This window comes from Pogoniulus pusillus, chromosome 42 (assembly GCF_015220805.1).
Source record: "Pogoniulus pusillus isolate bPogPus1 chromosome 42, bPogPus1.pri, whole genome shotgun sequence".
Taxonomy (NCBI): Eukaryota; Metazoa; Chordata; class Aves; order Piciformes; family Lybiidae; genus Pogoniulus; species Pogoniulus pusillus.
Window position 1 is genome coordinate 444,355 of NC_087305.1, and position 18,533 is coordinate 462,887.

The 18,533-nt window shown below is 62.6% G+C and overlaps 1 protein-coding gene across 4 annotated transcripts in view; it reads left to right on the forward strand.

The window, feature by feature from the left end:
• GFPT1 (glutamine--fructose-6-phosphate transaminase 1) overlaps positions 1-18,533 on the forward strand; it is a 55,856-nt gene that overhangs the window by 25,684 nt on the left and 11,639 nt on the right. For 3 of the 4 annotated variants that reach the window (XR_010308992.1, XM_064175600.1, XM_064175599.1), the window contains exons 10-18: positions 2,163-2,326; positions 4,535-4,630; positions 5,974-6,071; positions 7,219-7,339; positions 8,153-8,310; positions 13,488-13,602; positions 14,458-14,585; positions 16,052-16,219; positions 17,495-17,656. Coding sequence is in view for 3 of the 4 variants with exons in the window: in XM_064175600.1 (XP_064031670.1) it covers positions 2,163-2,326; positions 4,535-4,630; positions 5,974-6,071; positions 7,219-7,339; positions 8,153-8,310; positions 13,488-13,602; positions 14,458-14,585; positions 16,052-16,219; positions 17,495-17,656 (1,210 nt within the window). In the remaining variant the exon portion in view is untranslated. The remainder of the gene's footprint in view (positions 1-2,162; positions 2,327-4,534; positions 4,631-5,973; positions 6,072-7,218; positions 7,340-8,152; positions 8,311-13,487; positions 13,603-14,457; positions 14,586-16,051; positions 16,220-17,494; positions 17,657-18,533) is intronic. The other variant, XM_064175601.1, reaches the window with a different exon arrangement.

An 18,533-nucleotide genomic window follows, 5' to 3' on the forward strand; every position in this document is an offset into this window, starting at 1 on the left:
CAGGAGCCTGCAGCTGGAGCTGTGCTGGGGCAGCTGTGCTGTGCTGCTGCCCTCACTGCCTGCCTCCTCAGCTGGATCCCATCCCTGCTCTGGCTGCTCCTCCTCTGGAAGCAGGCACTGAGGATGAGGGGGGTGGAAGGAATCCCCTGGGGTGTTTATAACAGGATGGGGCAGCCCCTTCCCAGTGGTGCCCAGGGACAGGACAAGGGGCAGTGGCACAGACTGGCACCCAGGAGGTTCCATCTGAACATGAGGAGAAACTTCTTTGGTGTGAGGCTGCTGGAGGCCTGGAGCAGGCTGCTCAGAGAGGTTGTGGAGTCTGCTCTGGAGGCTTTCAAGACCTACCTGCATGTGCTCCTGTGTGACCTGGCCTGTGCCACCCTGCTCTGGCAGTGGGGTTGGGTTAGGGTTAGGGTCACTCTGCTCTGGCAGTGGGGTTGCACCCAGAGCTGCCTTCTGCCCCTGTGCCACCCTGCTCTGGCAGTGGGGTTGGACCCAGAGCTGCCTTCTGCCCGTGTGCCACCCTGCTCTGGCAGTGGGGTTGCACCCAGAGCTGCCTCCTGCCCCTGTGCCACCCTGCTCTGGCAGTGGGGTTGCACCCAGAGCTGCCTTCTGCCCCTGTGCCACCCTGCTCTGGCAGTGGGGTTGGACCCAGAGCTGCCTCCTGCCCCTGTACCACCCTGCTCTGGCAGTGGGGTTGGACCCAGAGCTGCCTTCTGCCCCTGTGCCACCCTGCTCTGGCAGTGGGGTTGCACCCAGAGCTGCCTCCTGCCCCTGTGCCACCCTGCTCTGGCAGTGGGGTTGGACCCAGAGCTGCCTTCTGCCCCTGTGCCACCCTGCTCTGGCAGTGGGGTTGGACCCAGAGCTGCCTTCTGCCCCTGTGCCCCCCTGCTCTGGCAGTGGGGTTGGACCCAGAGCTGCCTTCTGCCCCTGTGCCACCCTGCTCTGGCAGTGGGGTTGGACCCAGAGCTGCCTTCTGCCCCTGTGCCACCCTGCTCTGGCAGTGGGGTTGGACCCAGAGCTGCCTTCTGCCCCTGTGCCACCCTGCTCTGGCAGTGGGGTTGCACCCAGAGCTCCCTCCTGCCCCTGTGCCACCCTGCTCTGGCAGTGGGGTTGCACCCAGAGCTGCCTTCTGCCCCTGTGCCACCCTGCTCTGGCAGTGGGGTTGGACCCAGAGCTGCCTCCTGCCCCTGTGCCACCCTGCTCTGGCAGTGGGGTTGCACCCAGAGCTGCCTCCTGCCCCTGTGCCACCCTGCTCTGGCAGTGGGGTTGCACCCAGAGCTGCCTCCTGCCCCTGTGCCACCCTGCTCTGGCAGTGGGGTTGCACCCAGAGCTGCCTCCTGCCCCTGTGCCACCCTGCTCTGGCAGTGGGGTTGGACCCAGAGCTGCCTTCTGCCCCTGTGCCCCCCTGCTCTGGCAGTGGGGTTGCACCCAGAGCTGCCTTCTGCCCCTGTGCCACCCTGCTCTGGCAGTGGGGTTGGACCCAGAGCTGCCTTCTGCCCCTGTGCCACCCTGCTCTGGCAGTGGGGTTGCACCCAGAGCTGCCTTCTGCCCCTGTGCCACCCTGCTCTGGCAGTGGGGTTGGACCCAGAGCTGCCTCCTGCCCCTGTGCCACCCTGCTCTGGCAGTGGGGTTGCACCCAGAGCTGCCTCCTGCCCCTGTGCCCCCCTGCTCTGGCAGTGGGGTTGGACCCAGAGCTGCCTCCTGCCCCTGTGCCCCCCTGCTCTGGCAGTGGAGTTGCACCCAGAGCTGCCTCCTGCCCCTGTGCCACCCTGCTCTGGCAGTGGGGTTGCACCCAGAGCTGCCTTCTGCCCCTGTGCCACCCTGCTCTGGCAGTGGGGTTGGACCCAGAGCTGCCTTCTGCCCCTGTGCCCCCCTGCTCTGGCAGTGGGGTTGCACCCAGAGCTGCCTTCTGCCCCTGTGCCACCCTGCTCTGGCAGTGGGGTTGCACCCAGAGCTGCCTCCTGCCCCTGTGCCACCCTGCTCTGGCAGTGGGGTTGCACCCAGAGCTGCTTCCCACCCCCTGCAGCTCTGCCCTGCCCGCAGCAGCGATTGCAGCCGGCGGAGGAGCTGTGCTGGCAGGCAGAAGGCCTGGGGTGGGCTGCAGCCCCGCTGCGTGGGCAGGGGGTGTCTGATGGCTCCGGGGGGTGTGTGCCTTGCAGTGCTGTGATCGAGCACACCAACAGAGTGATCTTCCTGGAGGACGACGATGTGGCAGCCGTGGTGGACGGGCGCCTCTCCATCCACCGCATCAAGCGCACCGCCGGGGACCACCCGGGCAGGGCTGTGCAGACCCTGCAGATGGAGCTGCAGCAGATCATGAAGGGTGAGGAGCCTTTGGCTGCTACCTCCTCCTCCTCCTCGCAGAGGATGGCGTCTTGGCAGCTCCCGTGGCACGGAGGGGCTGCTGGAGGGTTGGGTTTATGCCGAGGTCTCAGGCGCGCAGGGGCAGGAGAGGAGGAAGCAGCCTCAGGTCTCTACCTGTGCCTCTGAACACCTCCCAGGGTGACTTTGGGACCTCCTGGGCTGAGGATCTGGTTCCTGCCCAGCTCCTGCCAGGCCAGCACAGTGCAGAAGGAGGTCAGAGGAACTCTGAGGCTGTGTTCCTCAGCTGCTCTGCCTCCTCTCTGCAGCTGCCTGCAGGGAGGCTGTAGCCAGGTGGGGTTGGGCTCTGCTGCCAGGCAGCCAGGGACAGGACAAGGGGACCCAGGCTGAAGCTGTGCCAGGGCAGGGTCAGGCTGGATGTTAGGAGGGAGTTCTTGGCAGAGAGAGTGATTGGCACTGGAATGGGCTGCCCAGGGAGGAGGTGCAGTGCCCATCCCTGGGGGTGTTTAGGAGGCTGCATGAGGCACTCAGTGCCAGGGGTACCAACCAGCACCTCCAGCTCCCTCTCTGCCTGGCTGCTCTCAGCCACTCTGTCCCCAGCCTGTAGCACTGCATGAGGTTGTTGTGGCCCAAATGCAGGACCTGGCACTTGGACTTGTTCAAACTCCAGGCACTGTTCTGTGCCCATCTGCCCAGCCTGCCCAGGTCCCTCTGCAGAGCCCTCCTGCCCTCTGACAGAGCCACTCTTGCTGCCAGCTTGGTGCTGTCTGCAAGCTTTCTGTGGCAGGACTCAATCCCCTCCTCCAGATCCCCAATGAAAATATTCAGGATGTCAGGAGGAAGTTGTTGGCAGAGAGAGTGATTGGCACTGGAATGGGCTGCCAGGGGAGGTGGTGGAGTGCCCATCCCTGGGGGTGCTCAAGAGGAGACTGCATGAGGCACTCAGTGCCAGGGCTTAGTTAATTAGAAGGTGTTGGGTGAGAGGTTGGACTCCATGGAGGGGACTCTGCCCCTTGGCTCTGCTCTCCTCAGACCCCACCTGCAGTCCTGGGGGCAGCTCTGCAGCCCCAGCACAAGCAGCACATGGAAGTGTTGGAGCCAGCCCAGAGGAGGCCACCAAGATGCTGAGAGGGCTGCAGCAGCTCTGCTCTGAGCACAGGCTGAGAGAGTTGGGGCTGTGCAGCCTGCAGAGGAGAAGGCTTCCAGGAGAGCTTGGAGTGGCCTTGCAGGAGCTGAAGGGAGCTGCAGGAGGGCTGGGGAGGGAATATGGACAAGGTCTGGGGATGGCAGGAGGAGGAGGTAAGAGACTGGCAGAGGTTGAGGCTGGTGAGAGACTGGCACAGGTTTCCCAGGGAGGTTGTGGAGGACAGTGTTTGGGGTGCTTCAGCCCTCCTGGGGCAGTGTTTGGGGCGTTTGAGCCCTCCTGGGGCAGTGTTTGGGGCGTTTGAGCCCTCCTGGGGCAATGTTTGGGGCGTTTGAGCCCTCCTGGGGCAGTGTTCGGGGTGTTTGAGCCCTCCTGGGTCAGTGTTTGGGGCGTTTTGAGCCCTCCTGGGTCAGTGTTTGGGGCATTTGAGCCCTCCTGGGGCAGTGTTTGGGGCGTTTGAGCCCTCCTGGGGCAGTGTTTGGGGCATTTCAGCCACCCTGGGGCAGTGTTTGGGGCGTTTGAGCCCTCCTGGGGCAATGTTTGGGGCGTTTGAGCCCTCCTGGGGCAGTGTTTGGGGCGTTTGAGCCCTCCTGGGGCAGTGTTTGGGGCATTTCAGCCCTCCTGGGGCAGTGTTTGGGGCATTTCAGCCCTCCTGGGGCAGTGTTTGGGGCGTTTGAGCCCTCCTGGGGCAGTGTTTGGGGTGCTTCAGCCCTCCTGGGAGCAGGCTGGGGCTGTTTGGAGTATCTCCAGGGACAGGAGTCCCACAGGCTGCCTGAGCTGCTGCTCTGCTGCCCTGCCAGTGGCACAGTTGGTCCTGGCCTCTCGTGGGACCTCTCCTCTAGCTTCTCACAGCAGAAGGAGCAGGGCTCTGGGGCTGAGGACTTCTCCTCCTGCTTGGAGCCATCCATTTCTCCCAAACCTGATCCCCAGAGGCTGAGCATCCCAGATCTGAGCCTTCTCTGCCTTGTCTCTGGCAAGGAGCTGATGTTTGGTGGGGCAGGAGCTGGCCCAGGCAGCCCTGGCAGTGCTGCTGCTAAGTGCCTGCTTCTGTTCTGTCTTTTCCAGGTAACTTCAGCTCCTTTATGCAGAAGGAAATCTTTGAGCAGCCAGAATCTGTGGTTAACACCATGAGGGGAAGGGTCAACTTTGATGACTACACAGGTAATTGAGCTGGAGCCTCCTTTGTGCCAGCTCAGGCTCTGGTTGGCATTACCAGGAGATGGAGGGCAGGAAGTTGGCACTTCCCCCCCAAGAAGGCCACCAGCAGCCTGGCCTGGACCAGCAGGAGTGTGAGCAAGAGGAGCAGGGAAGTGATGGTGCCCCTGGGCTGGGCACTGGTGAGGGCACACCCTGAGGGCTGGGGTCAGGTTTGGGTTCCTCAGTGCCAGAAGGACATGGAGAGGCTGGAGCAGGCCAGAGGAGGGCAGGAAGGGTGAGCTTTGGTGACTGCAGAGGTGAGTGAGGTGGAGCCTCCTCTGTTTGTGCCAGCTCAGGGTCTGGGAGGCATTGCCAGGAGATGCAGGGCAGGAAGTTGAGGCCACAGCTGGGATCCTGGGGTCAGTTTTGGGTCCCTGAGTGCCAGGAGGAGACTGAGAGGCTGGAGCAGGGCCAGAGAAGGGCAGCAAAGGTGGGCAAGGGTCTGGAGGAGAGAGCTGGGGAGGAGCAGGTGAGGGATCTGGGGGTGGGGAGGCTGAGGAAGAGGAGGCTGAGAGCAGACCTCACTGCTCCCTGGCAGAAGCTTGGAGCCAGGTTGGGTTTGGCCTCTTCTCCCAAGTGGGAGAACAAGAGGCAAGGTTGTGCCAAGGGAGGCTTAGGTTGGGTATGAGAAGGAAATTCCTCTCTGAAGGGCCTGGGCAGGCCTGGCCCAGGCTGCCCAGGGCAGAGCTGCAGCCCCCAGCCCCGGGGGGGACACGGAGGAGCCTGGGAGCTGTGGTGCTGAGCTTCAGCAGCAGCCTCATTGCTCTCTGCAGCCCCCCGAGAGGAGGCTGCAGCCAGGTGGGGGTTGGGCTCTGCTGCCACGCAGTGAGCCACAGGCCAAAAGCAAAGGACCTCAGAGTGCACCAGGGGAGGTTCAGGTTGGCTCTTAGAAGAACTTTCTCCCTTGAAAGGCTTCTCAAAGCCTGGCCCAGGCTGCCCAGGGCAGAGCTGCAGCCCCCAGCCCCGGGGGGATGGAGGAGCCTGGGAGCTGTGGTGCTGAGCTTCAGCAGCAGCCTGGGCAGTGTCGGGGGGGGGCTTGCACTTGGTGGCTCTTGGAGGCCTTTCCCAGCCTAAAGGCTTCTGTTTCTGTGCCCTGGCAGAGCAGAAGATGCTGTCAGAGGTGGGGGGGGTGGGTGCCAGGGGGCAGTGCCAGGTTTCCCTGCGGGGGCAGTGAGCTGCCCGCGCTCTGCTGGCAGTGCTGGCAGTGCTGGCAGTGCTGGCAGTGCCTGCAGCTGGCCCCGGGCACCTGCAGCTGCTCTCCTCCCTGCCCAGCTGATCTCTTTTGCCCTCTGCCCTGTTGCTTGCAGTGAATCTGGGCGGGCTGAAGGATCACATCAAGGAGATCCAGAGGTGTCGCCGCCTGATCCTCATCGCCTGCGGCACCAGCTACCATGCGGGCGTGGCCGTGAGTGCCCGGGGGGCAGGGGGGCGGCTGCAGGAGAAGGATTCAGGTTAAGAGGAGGCCACCAAGATGCTCAAATGGATGGAGAACCTCCCCTGGTGTGGGACAGGCTGGGAGGGTTGATCCTACCTGGAGTGGGATCAGTGAATGCTTTGGGTTGGAAGGGAACCTAAAGAGCATCCAGTACCAACCCCTCCCTGCAGCACTGCCTCCAGCTCTGGGCTCCCAGCACAAGAAGGAGCTGGAAGCTGCTGGAGAGGCTGCAGAGGAGGCCACAGAGCTCAGCAGAGGCTGCAGAAGCTTCCCTGGTGTGGGCACAGGCTGGAAGAGTTGATCCTACCTGGAGTGGGATCAGTGAATGCTTTGTGTTGGAAGGGAACTTAGAGAGCATCCAGTACCAACTCCCCCCTTGCAGCACTGCCTCCAGCTCTGGGCTCCCAGCACAAGAAGGAGCTGGAGCTGCTGGAGAGCCTCCAGAGGAGGCCACAGAGCTGAGCAGAGGCTGCAGAAGCTTCCCTGTAGTCACAGGCTGGAAGAGTTGATCCTACCTGGAGTGGGATCAGTGAATGCTTTGGGTTGGAAGGGAACTTAGAGAGCATCCAGTACCAACCCCTCCCTGCAGCACTGCCTCCAGCTCTGGGCTCCCAGCACAAGAAGGAGCTGGAAGCTGCTGGTGAGGCTGCAGAGGAGGCCACAGAGCTGAGCAGAGGCTGCAGAACCTCCCCTGTGAGGACAGGTTGGGAGAGAGTTGAGGCTGCTCAGGCTGAGGAAGGCTGCAGGGAGAGCTCAGAGCAGCTCCCAGTGCCTGAAGGGGCTGCAGGAGAGCTGGGGAGGGACTTTGGGCAAGGGCTGGGAGTGGCAGGAGGAGGGAGAATGGATTTGGGCTGGGAGAGGGAGAGATTGGTGAGAGGGAGGGTGGGGAGAGCCTGGCAGAGGTTGAGGGTGGTGAGACCCTGGCACAGGTTTCCCAGGGAGGTTGTGGAGCACAGAAGCACCCAAGGTGATCTCTGATCACCTTGGGTGCTTCTGTGCTCCACAACCTCCCTGCAGGTGCTCAGTGCCAGCCTGGCTGAGCAGCCACAGGATGATCTTTGAGGTCCCTTCCAGCCCAACCCATTCTGTGTCTCTGTTTGTGTCACCTCTTGCCCAGACCCGGCAGGTGCTGGAGGAGCTGACAGAGCTGCCAGTGATGGTGGAGCTTGCCAGTGACTTCCTGGACAGGAACACTCCTGTCTTCAGGGATGATGTCTGCTTCTTCCTCAGCCAGTCAGGTATGGGCTTCTTCACCCCCCAGCTCACTGCCCCCTTGGCTGCTCAGCAGGGACAACCTCTCCTGCCTGCTCCTGCTGCTTGGGTTGTGTGCAGAGGGCCAGAGAGGAGGAGTCTGCACTTGCAGAGCGGGGGGGGGGGGGGGAACCAGAGCCCTTCTGCTGTCCCCCTCTGGCCAGGAGCCCTTCTGCTGTCCTGCTGTGTTCTCCTCCTCTCTCCTGGTGGGGCTTGGGCTCTTCTCCCTAGGATCAGATGAGAGAAAGAGAGCCCCTGGGCTGCCTTTTGCCCCCTCAGGCTGCCCCTGGGCTGCCCTTTGCCCCCTCAGGCTGCCCCTGGGCTGCCCTTTGCTCCCTCAGGCTGCCCCTGGGCTGCCCTTTGCTCCCTCAGGCTCCCCCTGGGCTGCCCTTTGCCCCCCTCAGGTTCCCCCTGGGCTGCCCTTTGCCCCCCTCAGGTTCCCCCTGGGCTGCCCTTTGCCCCCTCAGGTTCCCCCTGGGCTGCCCTTTGCCCCCCTCAGGCTCTCCCTGGGCTGCCCTTTGCCCCCCTCAGGCTCTCCCTGGGCTGCCCTTTGCCCCTCTCAGGTTCCCCCTGGGCTGCCCTTTGCCCCCCTCCGCCTCCCCCCAAGCTGCCCTTTAGGCCCCAGCAGCATCCTTGCTCCAGAGACCCCAGCAGGGGTTGGGCTCTGAGGTCTCTGCCCTTGCCCTGGCTCCGAGCAGAGCTCTGCTGGGGGCTCCGAGCTGCAGCAGCTCCGCAGCTGGGGGGCTGCAGGGCCAGGCAGGGCTGAGCTGCAGCAGGCTGCTGCTGGCCTCTGCTTGCAGGGGAGACAGCAGACACCCTGATGGGGCTGAGGTACTGCAAGGAGCGAGGGGCCCTGACCGTGGGCATCACCAACACCGTGGGCAGCTCCATCTCGCGCGAGACCGACTGCGGGGTGCACATCAACGCGGGGCCCGAGATCGGCGTGGCCAGCACCAAGGTGAGCCCCAGCACCTGCCACAGCTCCTGCTGGGCCTGCTCCTCGGCCTGCTGCCTGCAGCCTGGGCCTCTGCTCCAGCCCTTCTCTTGCCCCTGGAGCAGCCTGCACCGGCCGGGATGGCTGTGGGCTCCCAGACACCTGCATGCCCTCCCCTGGCAGACACCTGCCACCAACTGCCCCACTCCTCTGAAGGGTCCAAGGCTTTGCTGCCCCAGCCCCAGGGAGGCAGAACCACAGAGCCAAGCAGCCCTGGCAGCACCTTTGTGGCCTCCTCTGGTCTCCCCCAGCAGCTCTGTGCCCTGCTGCTGCTGGGGACAGCAGAGTTGGAGGCAGGGCTGGAGGTGAGGTCTGGGCAGAGCCAGGGGGCACAATGCCCTCTCTGCAGTGAGCCCTGCAGAGCCTGGTGGCTGCAGCCTGCTCCTTCTGGGGCTCAGGTTGTGCTGCTTGGGGTTGTTGTGGCCAAAGTGCAGAACCTGCCCTTGGCCTTGTTCAGTCTCATCCCCTTGGCCTCTGCCCACCCATGCAGCCTGGCCAGGTCCCTCTGCAGGGCTCTGCTACCCTCCAGCAGCTCCACAGCTGCTCCTAGCTTGGTGCCAGCTGCAAACTCACTGCTGGGGCACTCCATGCCCTGCTCCAGATCATCAGTGAAGACACTGACCAGGACTGTGCCCAGCACTGCTGCCTGGGGCACAGCACTGGTGCCAGCTGCCAACTGCTGCCAGTCCCTCCAAGGCAGCTGGTCCAGCTGAGCCCTCAAACAGGTTCTCAGCCAGCCCCACCAGAAGCTCCTGAAGGGCCAGCCCAGGCCCTGGGGGTGGCTGTGGGCTCCCAGACACCTGCATGCCCTCCCCTGGCAGACACCTGCCACCAACTGCCCCACTCCTCTGAAGGGTCCAAGGCTTTGCTGCCCCAGCCCCAGGGAGGCAGAACCACAGAGCCAAGCAGGTTGGCAGAGAGCTCCAAGCTCCTCCTGCCCAACCCAGCCCCCAGTCCTGCCCAACCAACCAGACCATGGCACTCAGTGCCCCAGCCAGGCTTGGCTGCAACACCCCCAGCCATGGGCACTGCACCACCTCCCTGGGCAGCCCATTCCAGTGCCAACCACTCTCTGTGCAGATCTCCCTCCCAGCATCCAGCCTGGGGAGGTCCTTCCAGGTCACAGTGCAGTGCAGCTCTGAGAGCCACCACACAGCCCCGAGGTTGGCAAGGCCAAGGGGGGCAGAGCTGAGCCTGCTCTGCCTTTGGTCTGTGAGAGCTCTCAGAGCCCTTTCACAGCCTTCCCAGAGCTGCTTCCTGCCCTGCTGCCCAGCCCTGGAAGGGCTTTGGGCTACACACAGGAGAAGCTTTTCCTTCTCCCTTCTGCATTCTTCTAGCTCCAGCTGCAGGAGGGGTTCACAGCCTGCCCCGGGGTGCAAGGGACCCCCCAAGGGCATCTTGCCCACCCCCTGCACCCAGCAGGGACTCCTCCAGCCAGAGCAGGCTGCACAGGGGCACAGCAAGGCTGAGCTTGAAGGGCTGCAGGGATGGGGCCTCAAGCACAGCCCTGGGCAGCCTGTGCCAGGCTCTCAGCACCCTCCTGGTGCACAACTTCCTCCTGCTGTCCAACCCAGCCCTGCCCTGCTCCACTGCCAAACCATTGCCCTCGGCCTATCCCCACAGCCCCTCCTGAGCAGTCCCTCCCCAGCTGCCTGCAGCTCCTGAACTGCAGCTCTGAGCTCTCCCTGGAGCCTTCTCCTCTCCAGGCTGCTCAGCCTCAGCTCTGCCAGCCTGTGCCCACAGCAGGGCTGCTGCAGCCTCTGCCCAGCTCTGTGCCCTCCTCTGGAGCCTCTCCAGCAGCTCCAGGTCTCTGCTCCCACAGCTGGAGGCAGCAGTGCAGGTTGAGGTCTGCCCAGAGCACAGGGTCAGGCTCTCCTCTCTGCCCCTGGTTGCTGACTCTGTGGTTAAGGAGCACTCAGCCCCTCTGCAGGACACAGGAAGATGCTTCCCTCTCCCCCCTTCCCTTTACAGAACCAGAAGTGACCTTAAACATTGCCAACAGAGAGGTCTCAGAGGGGCAAGAACTGTCTGCTCTTGGCCATCCCTGCCTTGAGCTGCACTCAGTGGAAAGCCTGAAAGTGAAAAGGGAAATGGAAAGACAAAGTGCTGGAAGCTGCCTGAGTGGCACTGCCCTGGGCAGCCTGCTCTGCTCTGGTGCAGCTGCTCTGCCCTGGGCAGCCTGCCTGGCCTGAGCTTCTGCCAGGGGAGGGTTAGGTTGGAGATGAGGAAACATTTCCTCCCTGCAAGAGTGGTCAGGGATTGGCACAGGTTGCCCAGGGAGGTGATGGAGGTGCTCAAGAGACCTGTGGCTGTGGCACTGGGGGCTGTGGTTTGGTGCCTCGGGTGGTGTTGGGGTGAAGCTTGGACTGGGTGAGCTTAAAGAGCTCTTCCAGCTCTGATTCTCTGCTGAGAACCTCTGAGATGAAGGCTTCAAGGGGTGGTCTTGAGCAGAGAGCCTGCACTGGTGTCACCTGAGCTTGGGAAATAGCCTGGAAAGATTCCACCCTGAGGGTGCCCAGAACTGCACTTGAGAACATCAGAAACAAGCCTGAGGCTGCTGGGGGCTGCTGACTGCTGTCACCTGCAGCTGCACCAGAGCAGAGCAGCTCAGACCCACAGCAGACCCCAAAGCAGAGCAGCTCAGACCCACAGCAGACCCCAAAGCAGAGCAGCTCAGACCCAAAGCAGAGCAGCTCAGACCCAAAGCAGAGCAGCTCAGACCCAAAGCAGAGCAGCTCAGACCCAAAGCAGAGCAGCTCAGACCCAAAGCAGAGCAGCTCAGACCCTAAAGCAGAGCAGCTCAGACCCTAAAGCAGAGCAGCTCAGACCCTAAAGCAGAGCAGCTCAGACCCCACAGCAGAGCAGCTCAGACCCCACAGCAGCCCCCAAAGCAGAGCAGCTCAGACCCCACAGCAGAGCAGCTCAGACCCACAGCAGCCCCCAAAGCAGAGCAGCTCAGACCCACAGCAGCCCCCAAAGCAGAGCAGCTCAGACCCTAAAGCAGAGCAGCTCAGACCCTAAAGCAGAGCAACTCAGACCCTAAAGCAGAGCAGCTCAGACCCTAAAGCAGAGCAGCTCAGACCCCACAGCAGAGCAGCTCAGACCCCACAGCAGAGCAGCTCAGACCCCACAGCAGAGCAGCTCAGACCCCAAAGCAGAGCAGCTCAGACCCCACAGCAGAGCAGCTCAGACCCCACAGCAGAGCAGCTCAGACCCTAAAGCAGAGCAACTCAGACCCTAAAGCAGAGCAGCTCAGACCCCACAGCAGAGCAGCTCAGACCCCACAGCAGAGCAGCTCAGACCCACAGCAGCCCCCAAAGCAGAGCAGCTCAGACCCTAAAGCAGAGCAGCTCAGACCCTAAAGCAGAGCAGCTCAGACCCTAAAGCAGAGCAGCTCAGACCCCACAGCAGAGCAGCTCAGACCCCACAGCAGAGCAGCTCAGACCCACAGCAGCCCCCAAAGCAGAGCAGCTCAGACCCTAAAGCAGAGCAACTCAGACCCAAAGCAGAGCAGCTCAGACCCACAGCAGAGCAGCTCAGACCCTAAAGCAGAGCAGCTCAGACCCCACAGCAGAGCAGCTCAGGCCCCAAAGCAGAGCAGCTCAGACCCTAAAGCAGAGCAGCTCAGACCCCACAGCAGAGCAGCTCAGACCCCACAGCAGAGCAGCTCAGACCCACATCAGGCCCCACAGCAGAGCAGCTCAGACCCCAAAGCAGAGCAGCTCAGACCCACAGCAGACTCCAAAACAGAGCATCTCAGACCCAAAGCAGAGCAGCTCAGACCCACATCAGGCTCTGCCTGGCACTGACCTGGGCTGTGCCCTCCTCTGGTTGGCAGCTGAAGCTTTTCTGGCTTACTTCAGAGCTGTTTAAGGCATCTCCAGCAGGAAGGTTCCTGGGAGGTTGGTCAGGGAGGGGCTGAAATGTTGTGAACCTTCAGCTGGTTTCTAAGCACCTTCAGGCTCAGGCTGGCACCTCAGGACCACTTCATAACCTCTGCCCTGGCAGCACTTCAGGAGCTGGGCTTTGCTGCAGGGGTTTGATACCAGGTCCTAGAGGCTCAGGTGTTGTGTCCTGAACTGCCTTAGAGATTCACAGAGTGGGTTGGGTTGGAAGGGACCTTCAGGACCATCCAGTGCCATGGGCAGGGACAAATCACACCAGCACAGGCTGCTTAGGGCCTCATCCAGACTGGCACTGAACACCTCCAGGGAGGTGGTGGAGCACAGAAGCACCCAATGTGATCAAAGATCACATTGGGTGCTTCTGTGCTCCACAACCTCCCTGGAAACCTGTGCCAGGGTCTCAGCACCCTCAACCTGTGCCAGGCTCTCCCCACCCTCCCTCTCACCAATCTCTCCCTCTCCCAGCTCAAATCCATTCTCCCTCCTCCTGCCACTCCCAGTCCCTCCCCAGCTCTCCTGCAGCCCCTTCAGGCACTGGGAGCTGCTCTCAACTCTCCCTGCAGCCTTCTCAACTCTCCCAGCCTGTGCCCCACAGGGGAGGTTATGCAGCCTCTGCTCAGCTCTGTGGCCTCCTCTGCAGCCTCTCCAGGTCCTTCTTGTGCTGGGAGCCCAGAGCTGGAGGCAGTGCTGCATGGAGGGGTCGGTACTGGATGCTCTTTAAGTTCCCTTCCAACCCAAAGCATTCACTGATCCCACTCCAGGTAGGATCAACTCTTCCACCCTGTCCTCACAGGGAAGCTTCTGCAGCCTCTGCTCCTCTCTGTGGCCTCCTCTGGAGCCTCTCCAGCAGCCTCCAGGTCCTTCTTGTGCTGGGAGCCCAGAGCTGGAGGCAGTGCTGCAGGGAGGGGTCGGTACTGGATGCTCTTTAAGTTCCCTTCCAACCCAAAGCATTCACTGATCCCACTCCAGGTCTGATCACCAAGCAGGCCTCTTGGAAGCACTCCAGGTGCTCGTTGTGCCTCCATCTGCTGGGGCATGAGCTGGAGCCACTGCTGGAGCCACTGCTGGAGCCACTGCTCAGCCCTGGCTGGGACCTGCCCAGATCAGCTTTGCCATCTTCACCTTCGCTCCCTCGCTGCCGCCTGGCACCGTGCCCGCAGCTGGCCCAGGGGAGAGCTGTCTGGAGGTTGGCAGAGTGATGTTTGTGTGTCCCTCTCTCTCTCTCTCCCTCCCCAGGCCTACACCAGCCAGTTCATCTCGCTGGTGATGTTTGCCCTGATGATGTGTGACGACAGGATCTCCATGCAGGAGAGGCGCAAGGAGATCATGCGTGGCCTGAAGGGGCTGCCAGGTAGGGACCTGCTCTGCTGCTTCTGTCTCACCAGCTCAGGGGGCTCAGGGGGGGAGACCCTCAGGGGTCAAGTGGCTGTTTGGCAGCAGCAGCTTCTGCAGCCTCTGCTGCCTTCAGAGCTGTCACAGAGTCCCTGAGTGAAGCAGATCGGAGAAGAGCTCTGAGCTCACCGAGTCCAACCTCTGCCCTGCCCCTTCTGGTGAGCTGAGCTCTGGCACTGAGTGCCTCCTGCAGCCTCCTCCTCAGCACCCCCAGCCATGGGCACTGCACCACCTCCCTGGGCAGCCCATTCCAGTGCCAATCACTCTCTGACAACAACTTCCTCCTAACACCCAGCCTGAGCCTGCCCTGCCACAGCTTCAGGCTGTGTCCCCTTCTTCTGTCCCTGGCTGCCTGGCAGCAGAGCCCAACCCCACCTGGCCACAGCCTCCCTGCAGGCAGCTGCAGGCAGCAATGAGCTCTGCCCTGAGCCTCCTCTGCTGCAGGCTGCACCCCCCCAGCTCCCTCAGCCTCTCCTCACAGGGCTGTGCTCCAGGCCCCTCCCCAGCCTTGCTGCCCTGCTCTGGGCACCTTCCAGCACCTCAGCATCTCTCTGCAAGGGAGGAGCCCAGAACTGGACCCAGCACTGCAGGGGTGGCCTGAGCAGTGCTGAGCAGAGGGGCAGAAGCAGCTCCCTTGTCCTGCTGCCCACACTGCTCCTGAGCCAGCCCAGGATGCCATTGGCTCTGCTGCCCACCTGGGCACACTGATGCAGTTTGTGATCAGGTCTCTGCTCTCTGCAGGACAAACTGGGTAGGGTTTGAGAGGCTCAGCAGTAGGAGCCTGCACACTTTGTCCTCTCCTCTTCCCTCCCAGACCTAATTAAAGAAGTGCTGAGCATGGATGATGAGATCCAGAAGTTGGCCACGGAGCTCTACCACCAGAAGTCTGTGCTGATCATGGGCAGAGGCTATCACTATGCTACCTGCCTGGAGGGAGCTTTGGTAAGAGAGGCTTTGGCTTAAAGCTGCCTGAGGCCAGCCTCAAGCTGGGAGCTGCAGCTTTCCACCCAGGCCATGCCTGATGCCTGCAGCTCACAGCTCTGCCCTGCTGCCTGACACTGGGGTCACAGAGCCCCCACCAGTGCCACAGGCTTGAGGAAGAGTGGCTTGAAAGCAGCTTGGCACAGAGGGACCTGGGGGTGCTGGTGACAACCAACTGAATGTGAGCCTGCAGTGTACTCAGGTGGCCAAGAAGGCCACCAGCAGCCTGGCCTGGACCAGCAGGAGTGTGAGCAAGAGGAGCAGGGAAGTGATGGTGCCCCTGGGCTGGGCACTGGTGAGGGCACACCCTGAGGGCTGGGGTCAGGTTTGGGTTCCTCAGTGCCAGAAGGACATGAAGAGGCTGGGGCAGGCCAGAGGAGGGCAGGAAGGGTGACCTTTGGTGACTGCAGAGGTGAGTGAGGTGGAGCCTCCTCTGTTTGTGCCAGCTCAGGGCCTGGGAGGCATTGCCAGGAGACGCAGGGCAGGAAGTTGGCACTTCCCCGGGGCCACAGCTGGGATCCTGGGGTCAGTTTTGGGTCCCTGAGTGCCAGGAGGAGACTGAGAGGCTGGAGCAGGGCCAGAGAAGGGCAGCAAAGGTGGGGAAGGGTCTGGAGGAGAGAGCTGGGGAGGAGCAGCTGGGGGTGGTGAGGCTGGAGGAGAGGAGGCTGAGAGGAGACCTCCTTGGCCTCTGCAGCTGCCTGAGAGGAGGCTGGAGCCAGGTGGGGGTTGGGCTCTGCTGCCAAGGCTCAGAAGGAGAGGAACTGGCCTGGAACTGTGCCAGGGGAGGGTTAGGTTGGAGGTGAGGAAAGATTTCTTTGCTGCCAGAGTGCTCAGGGCCTGGCAGAGGCTGTCCAGGGAGGTGGTGGAGCCCTCAGCCCTGGTGCTGCGGTGGGCACAGGAGCAGGGGTGGCACAGGAGCAGGGGTGGCACAGGAGCAGGGGTGGCACAGCAGCAGTGGTGGCACAACAGCAGGGGTGGCACGGGAGCAGGGGTGGCACGGGAGCAGGGGTGGCACGGGAGCAGTGGCGGCACAGCAGCAGGGGCGGCACAGCAGCAGGGGCGGCACAGCAGCAGGGGCGGCACAGCAGCAGGGGCGGCACAGCAGCAGGGATGGCACAGGAGCAGTGGTGGCACAGGAGCAGTGGTGGCACAGGAGCAGGGGTGGCACAGGAGCAGGGGTGGCACAGCGGCAGGGGTGGCACAGGAGCAGGGGTGGCACAGGAGCAGGGGTGGCACAGGAGCAGGGGCGGCACAGCAGCAGTGGTGGCACAGCAGCAGGGGTGGCACAGGATCAAGGATGGCATGGCAGGGGTGGCACAGGAGCAGGGGTGGCACAGCAGCAGGGGCGGCACAGCAGCAGTGGTGGCACAGCAGCAGGGGTGGCACAGCAGCAGGGGTGCCAAGGAGAGGGCTTTGTCTCCCCCTAGAAAATCAAGGAGATCACCTACATGCACTCTGAGGGCATCCTGGCAGGGGAGCTGAAGCATGGCCCCCTGGCCCTGGTGGACAAGCTGATGCCAGTGATCATGATCATCATGAGAGACCACACCTATGCCAAGTGCCAGAATGCCCTGCAGCAGGTCATTGCCCGCCAGGTGAGTGCCAGGGATGGGGGGGAGGGGGTACCCAGAGTGCTCAGAGGGCAGCTGGAGACTGCAGAGACCCTGGCACAGGTTGGAAGGGACCTTTACAGAGCATCCAGTACCAACCCCTCCCTGCAGCACTGCCTCCAGCTCTGGGCTCCCAGCGCAAGAAGGACCTGGAAGCTGCTGGAGAGGCTGCAGAGGAGGCCACAGAGCTCAGCAGAGGCTGCAGAAGCTTCCCTGGTGTGGCACAGGCTGGGAGGGTTGATCCTACCTGGAGTGGGATCAGTGAATGCTTTGGGTTGGAAGGGAACTTAGAGAGCATCCTGTACCAGCCCCTCCCTGCAGCACTGCCTCCAGCTTTGGGCTCCCAGCACAAGCAGGACCTGGAAGCTGCTGGAGAGGCTCCAGAGGAGGCCACAGAGCTGAGCAGAGGCTGCAGAACCTCCCCTGTGGGCACAGGCTGGCAGAGTTGAGGCTGCTCAGGCTGAGGAAGGCTGCAGGGAGAGCTGAGAGCAGCTTGCAGTGCCTGAAGGGGCTGCAGGAGAGCTGGGGAGGGACTTTGGGCAAGGGCTGGGAGTGGCAGGAGGAGGGAGAATGGATTTGAGCTGGGAGAGGGAGAGATTGGTGAGAGGGAGAGTGGAGAGAGCCTGGCACAGGTTGAGGGTGATGAGACCCTGGCACAGGTTGCTCAGGGAGGTTGTGGAGCACAGAAGCACCCAATGTGATCTTTGATCACATTGGGTGCTTCTGTGCTCCACAACCTCCCTGGAGGTGTTCAGTGCCAGTCTGGATGAGGCCCTGAGCACCCTGTGCTGGTGTGATTTGTCCCTGCCCATGGCACTGGATGGTCCTGAAGGTCCCTTCCAGCCCATTCCATGTTCTCTGGGAATCAGGAATGCTGCTTCCAGCCTGGCACCTTCCAGCTGCAGCTGCTGCAGCAGGTTGCAGAGGCCTGGTGTGGTTTTTCTTCCCCCTCCTCACCTTACCCAGGCTGCAGGGGGGTGCCCAGGGGGGTGGTGGTGCTGAGCTGCTCTGTTCTGAGGTGCTTCTTGGAGCAGGCTGCTCAGGGTGGGGGTTGTGGAGGGTGGAGATATTCAAGGCCTGCCTGGAGGCATTGCTGGTGTTAGGGGATGCTGCTCTGGTAGGGGGGAGGGGGTTGGACTGGATGAGCTTTTGGGGGGGTCCCTTCCACTCTGTGATCCTTTGCTGCTGCTGCTCAGGGCAGAAGTGAGAGCAGAATCCTCCAGGCTTGGCTCTGTCCTTCAACCCTTCCCTTTGCTGCAGGGGAGGCCTGTGGTGATCTGTGACAAGGAGGACATTGAGACCATCAAGAACAACAAGAGGACAATCAAAGTTCCCCACTCAGTGGACTGTCTGCAGGGGATCCTGAGTGTGATCCCCCTCCAGCTGCTGGCTTTCCACCTGGCAGTGCTCAGAGGCTATGATGTGAGTACAGAACTGCTGCCCTGCTGCCCTGCTGCTGCCTGCTGCAGGAGCTCTGCTGGGGCTGCTGGAGGTGTCTGTGGGGCTGCAGGAGCTCTGCTGGGGCTGCAGGAGCTGTGGTGGGTGAGGCAGGAGGTGTCTGTGGGGCTGCAGGAGGTGTCTGTGAGGCTGCAGGAGCTGTGCTGGGTGAGGCAGGAGGTGTCTGTGGGGCTGCTGGAGGTGTCTGTGGGGCTGCAGGAGCTGTGCTGGGTGAGGCTGGAGGTGTCTGTGGGGCTGCAGGAGGTGTCTGTGAGGCTGCAGGAGCTGTGCTGGGTGAGGCAGGAGGTGTCTGTGGGGCTGCTGGAGGTGTCTGTGGGGCTGCAGGAGCTCTGCTGGGTGAGGCAGGAGGTGTCTGTGGGGCTGCAGGAGGTGTCTGTGGGGCTGCAGGAGCTGTACTGGGTGAGGCTGGAGGTGTCTGTGGCTGCAGGAGCTCTGCTGGGGGATGCTGGAGGTGTCTGTGGGGCTGCAGGAGCTCTGCTGGGTGAGGCTGGAGGTGTCTGTGGGGCTGCAGGAGCTGTACTGGGGGATGCTGGAGGTGTCTGTGGGGCTGCAGGAGCTCTGCTGGGGGCTGCTGGAGGTGTCTGTGGGGCTGCAGGAGCTGTGCTGGGTGAGGCAGGAGGTGTCTGGGGCTGCAGGAGGTGTCTGTGGGGCTGCAGGAGCTGTGCTGGGTGAGGCAGGAGGTGTCTGTGGGGCTGCAGGAGCTGTGCTGGGTGAGGCTGGAGGTGTCTGGGGCTGCAGGAGGTGTCTGTGGAGCATCAGGATCTCTGCTGGGTGAGGCAGGAGGTGTCTGTGGCTGCAGGAGCTGTGCTGGGGGATGCTGGAGGTGTCTGGGGCTGCAGGA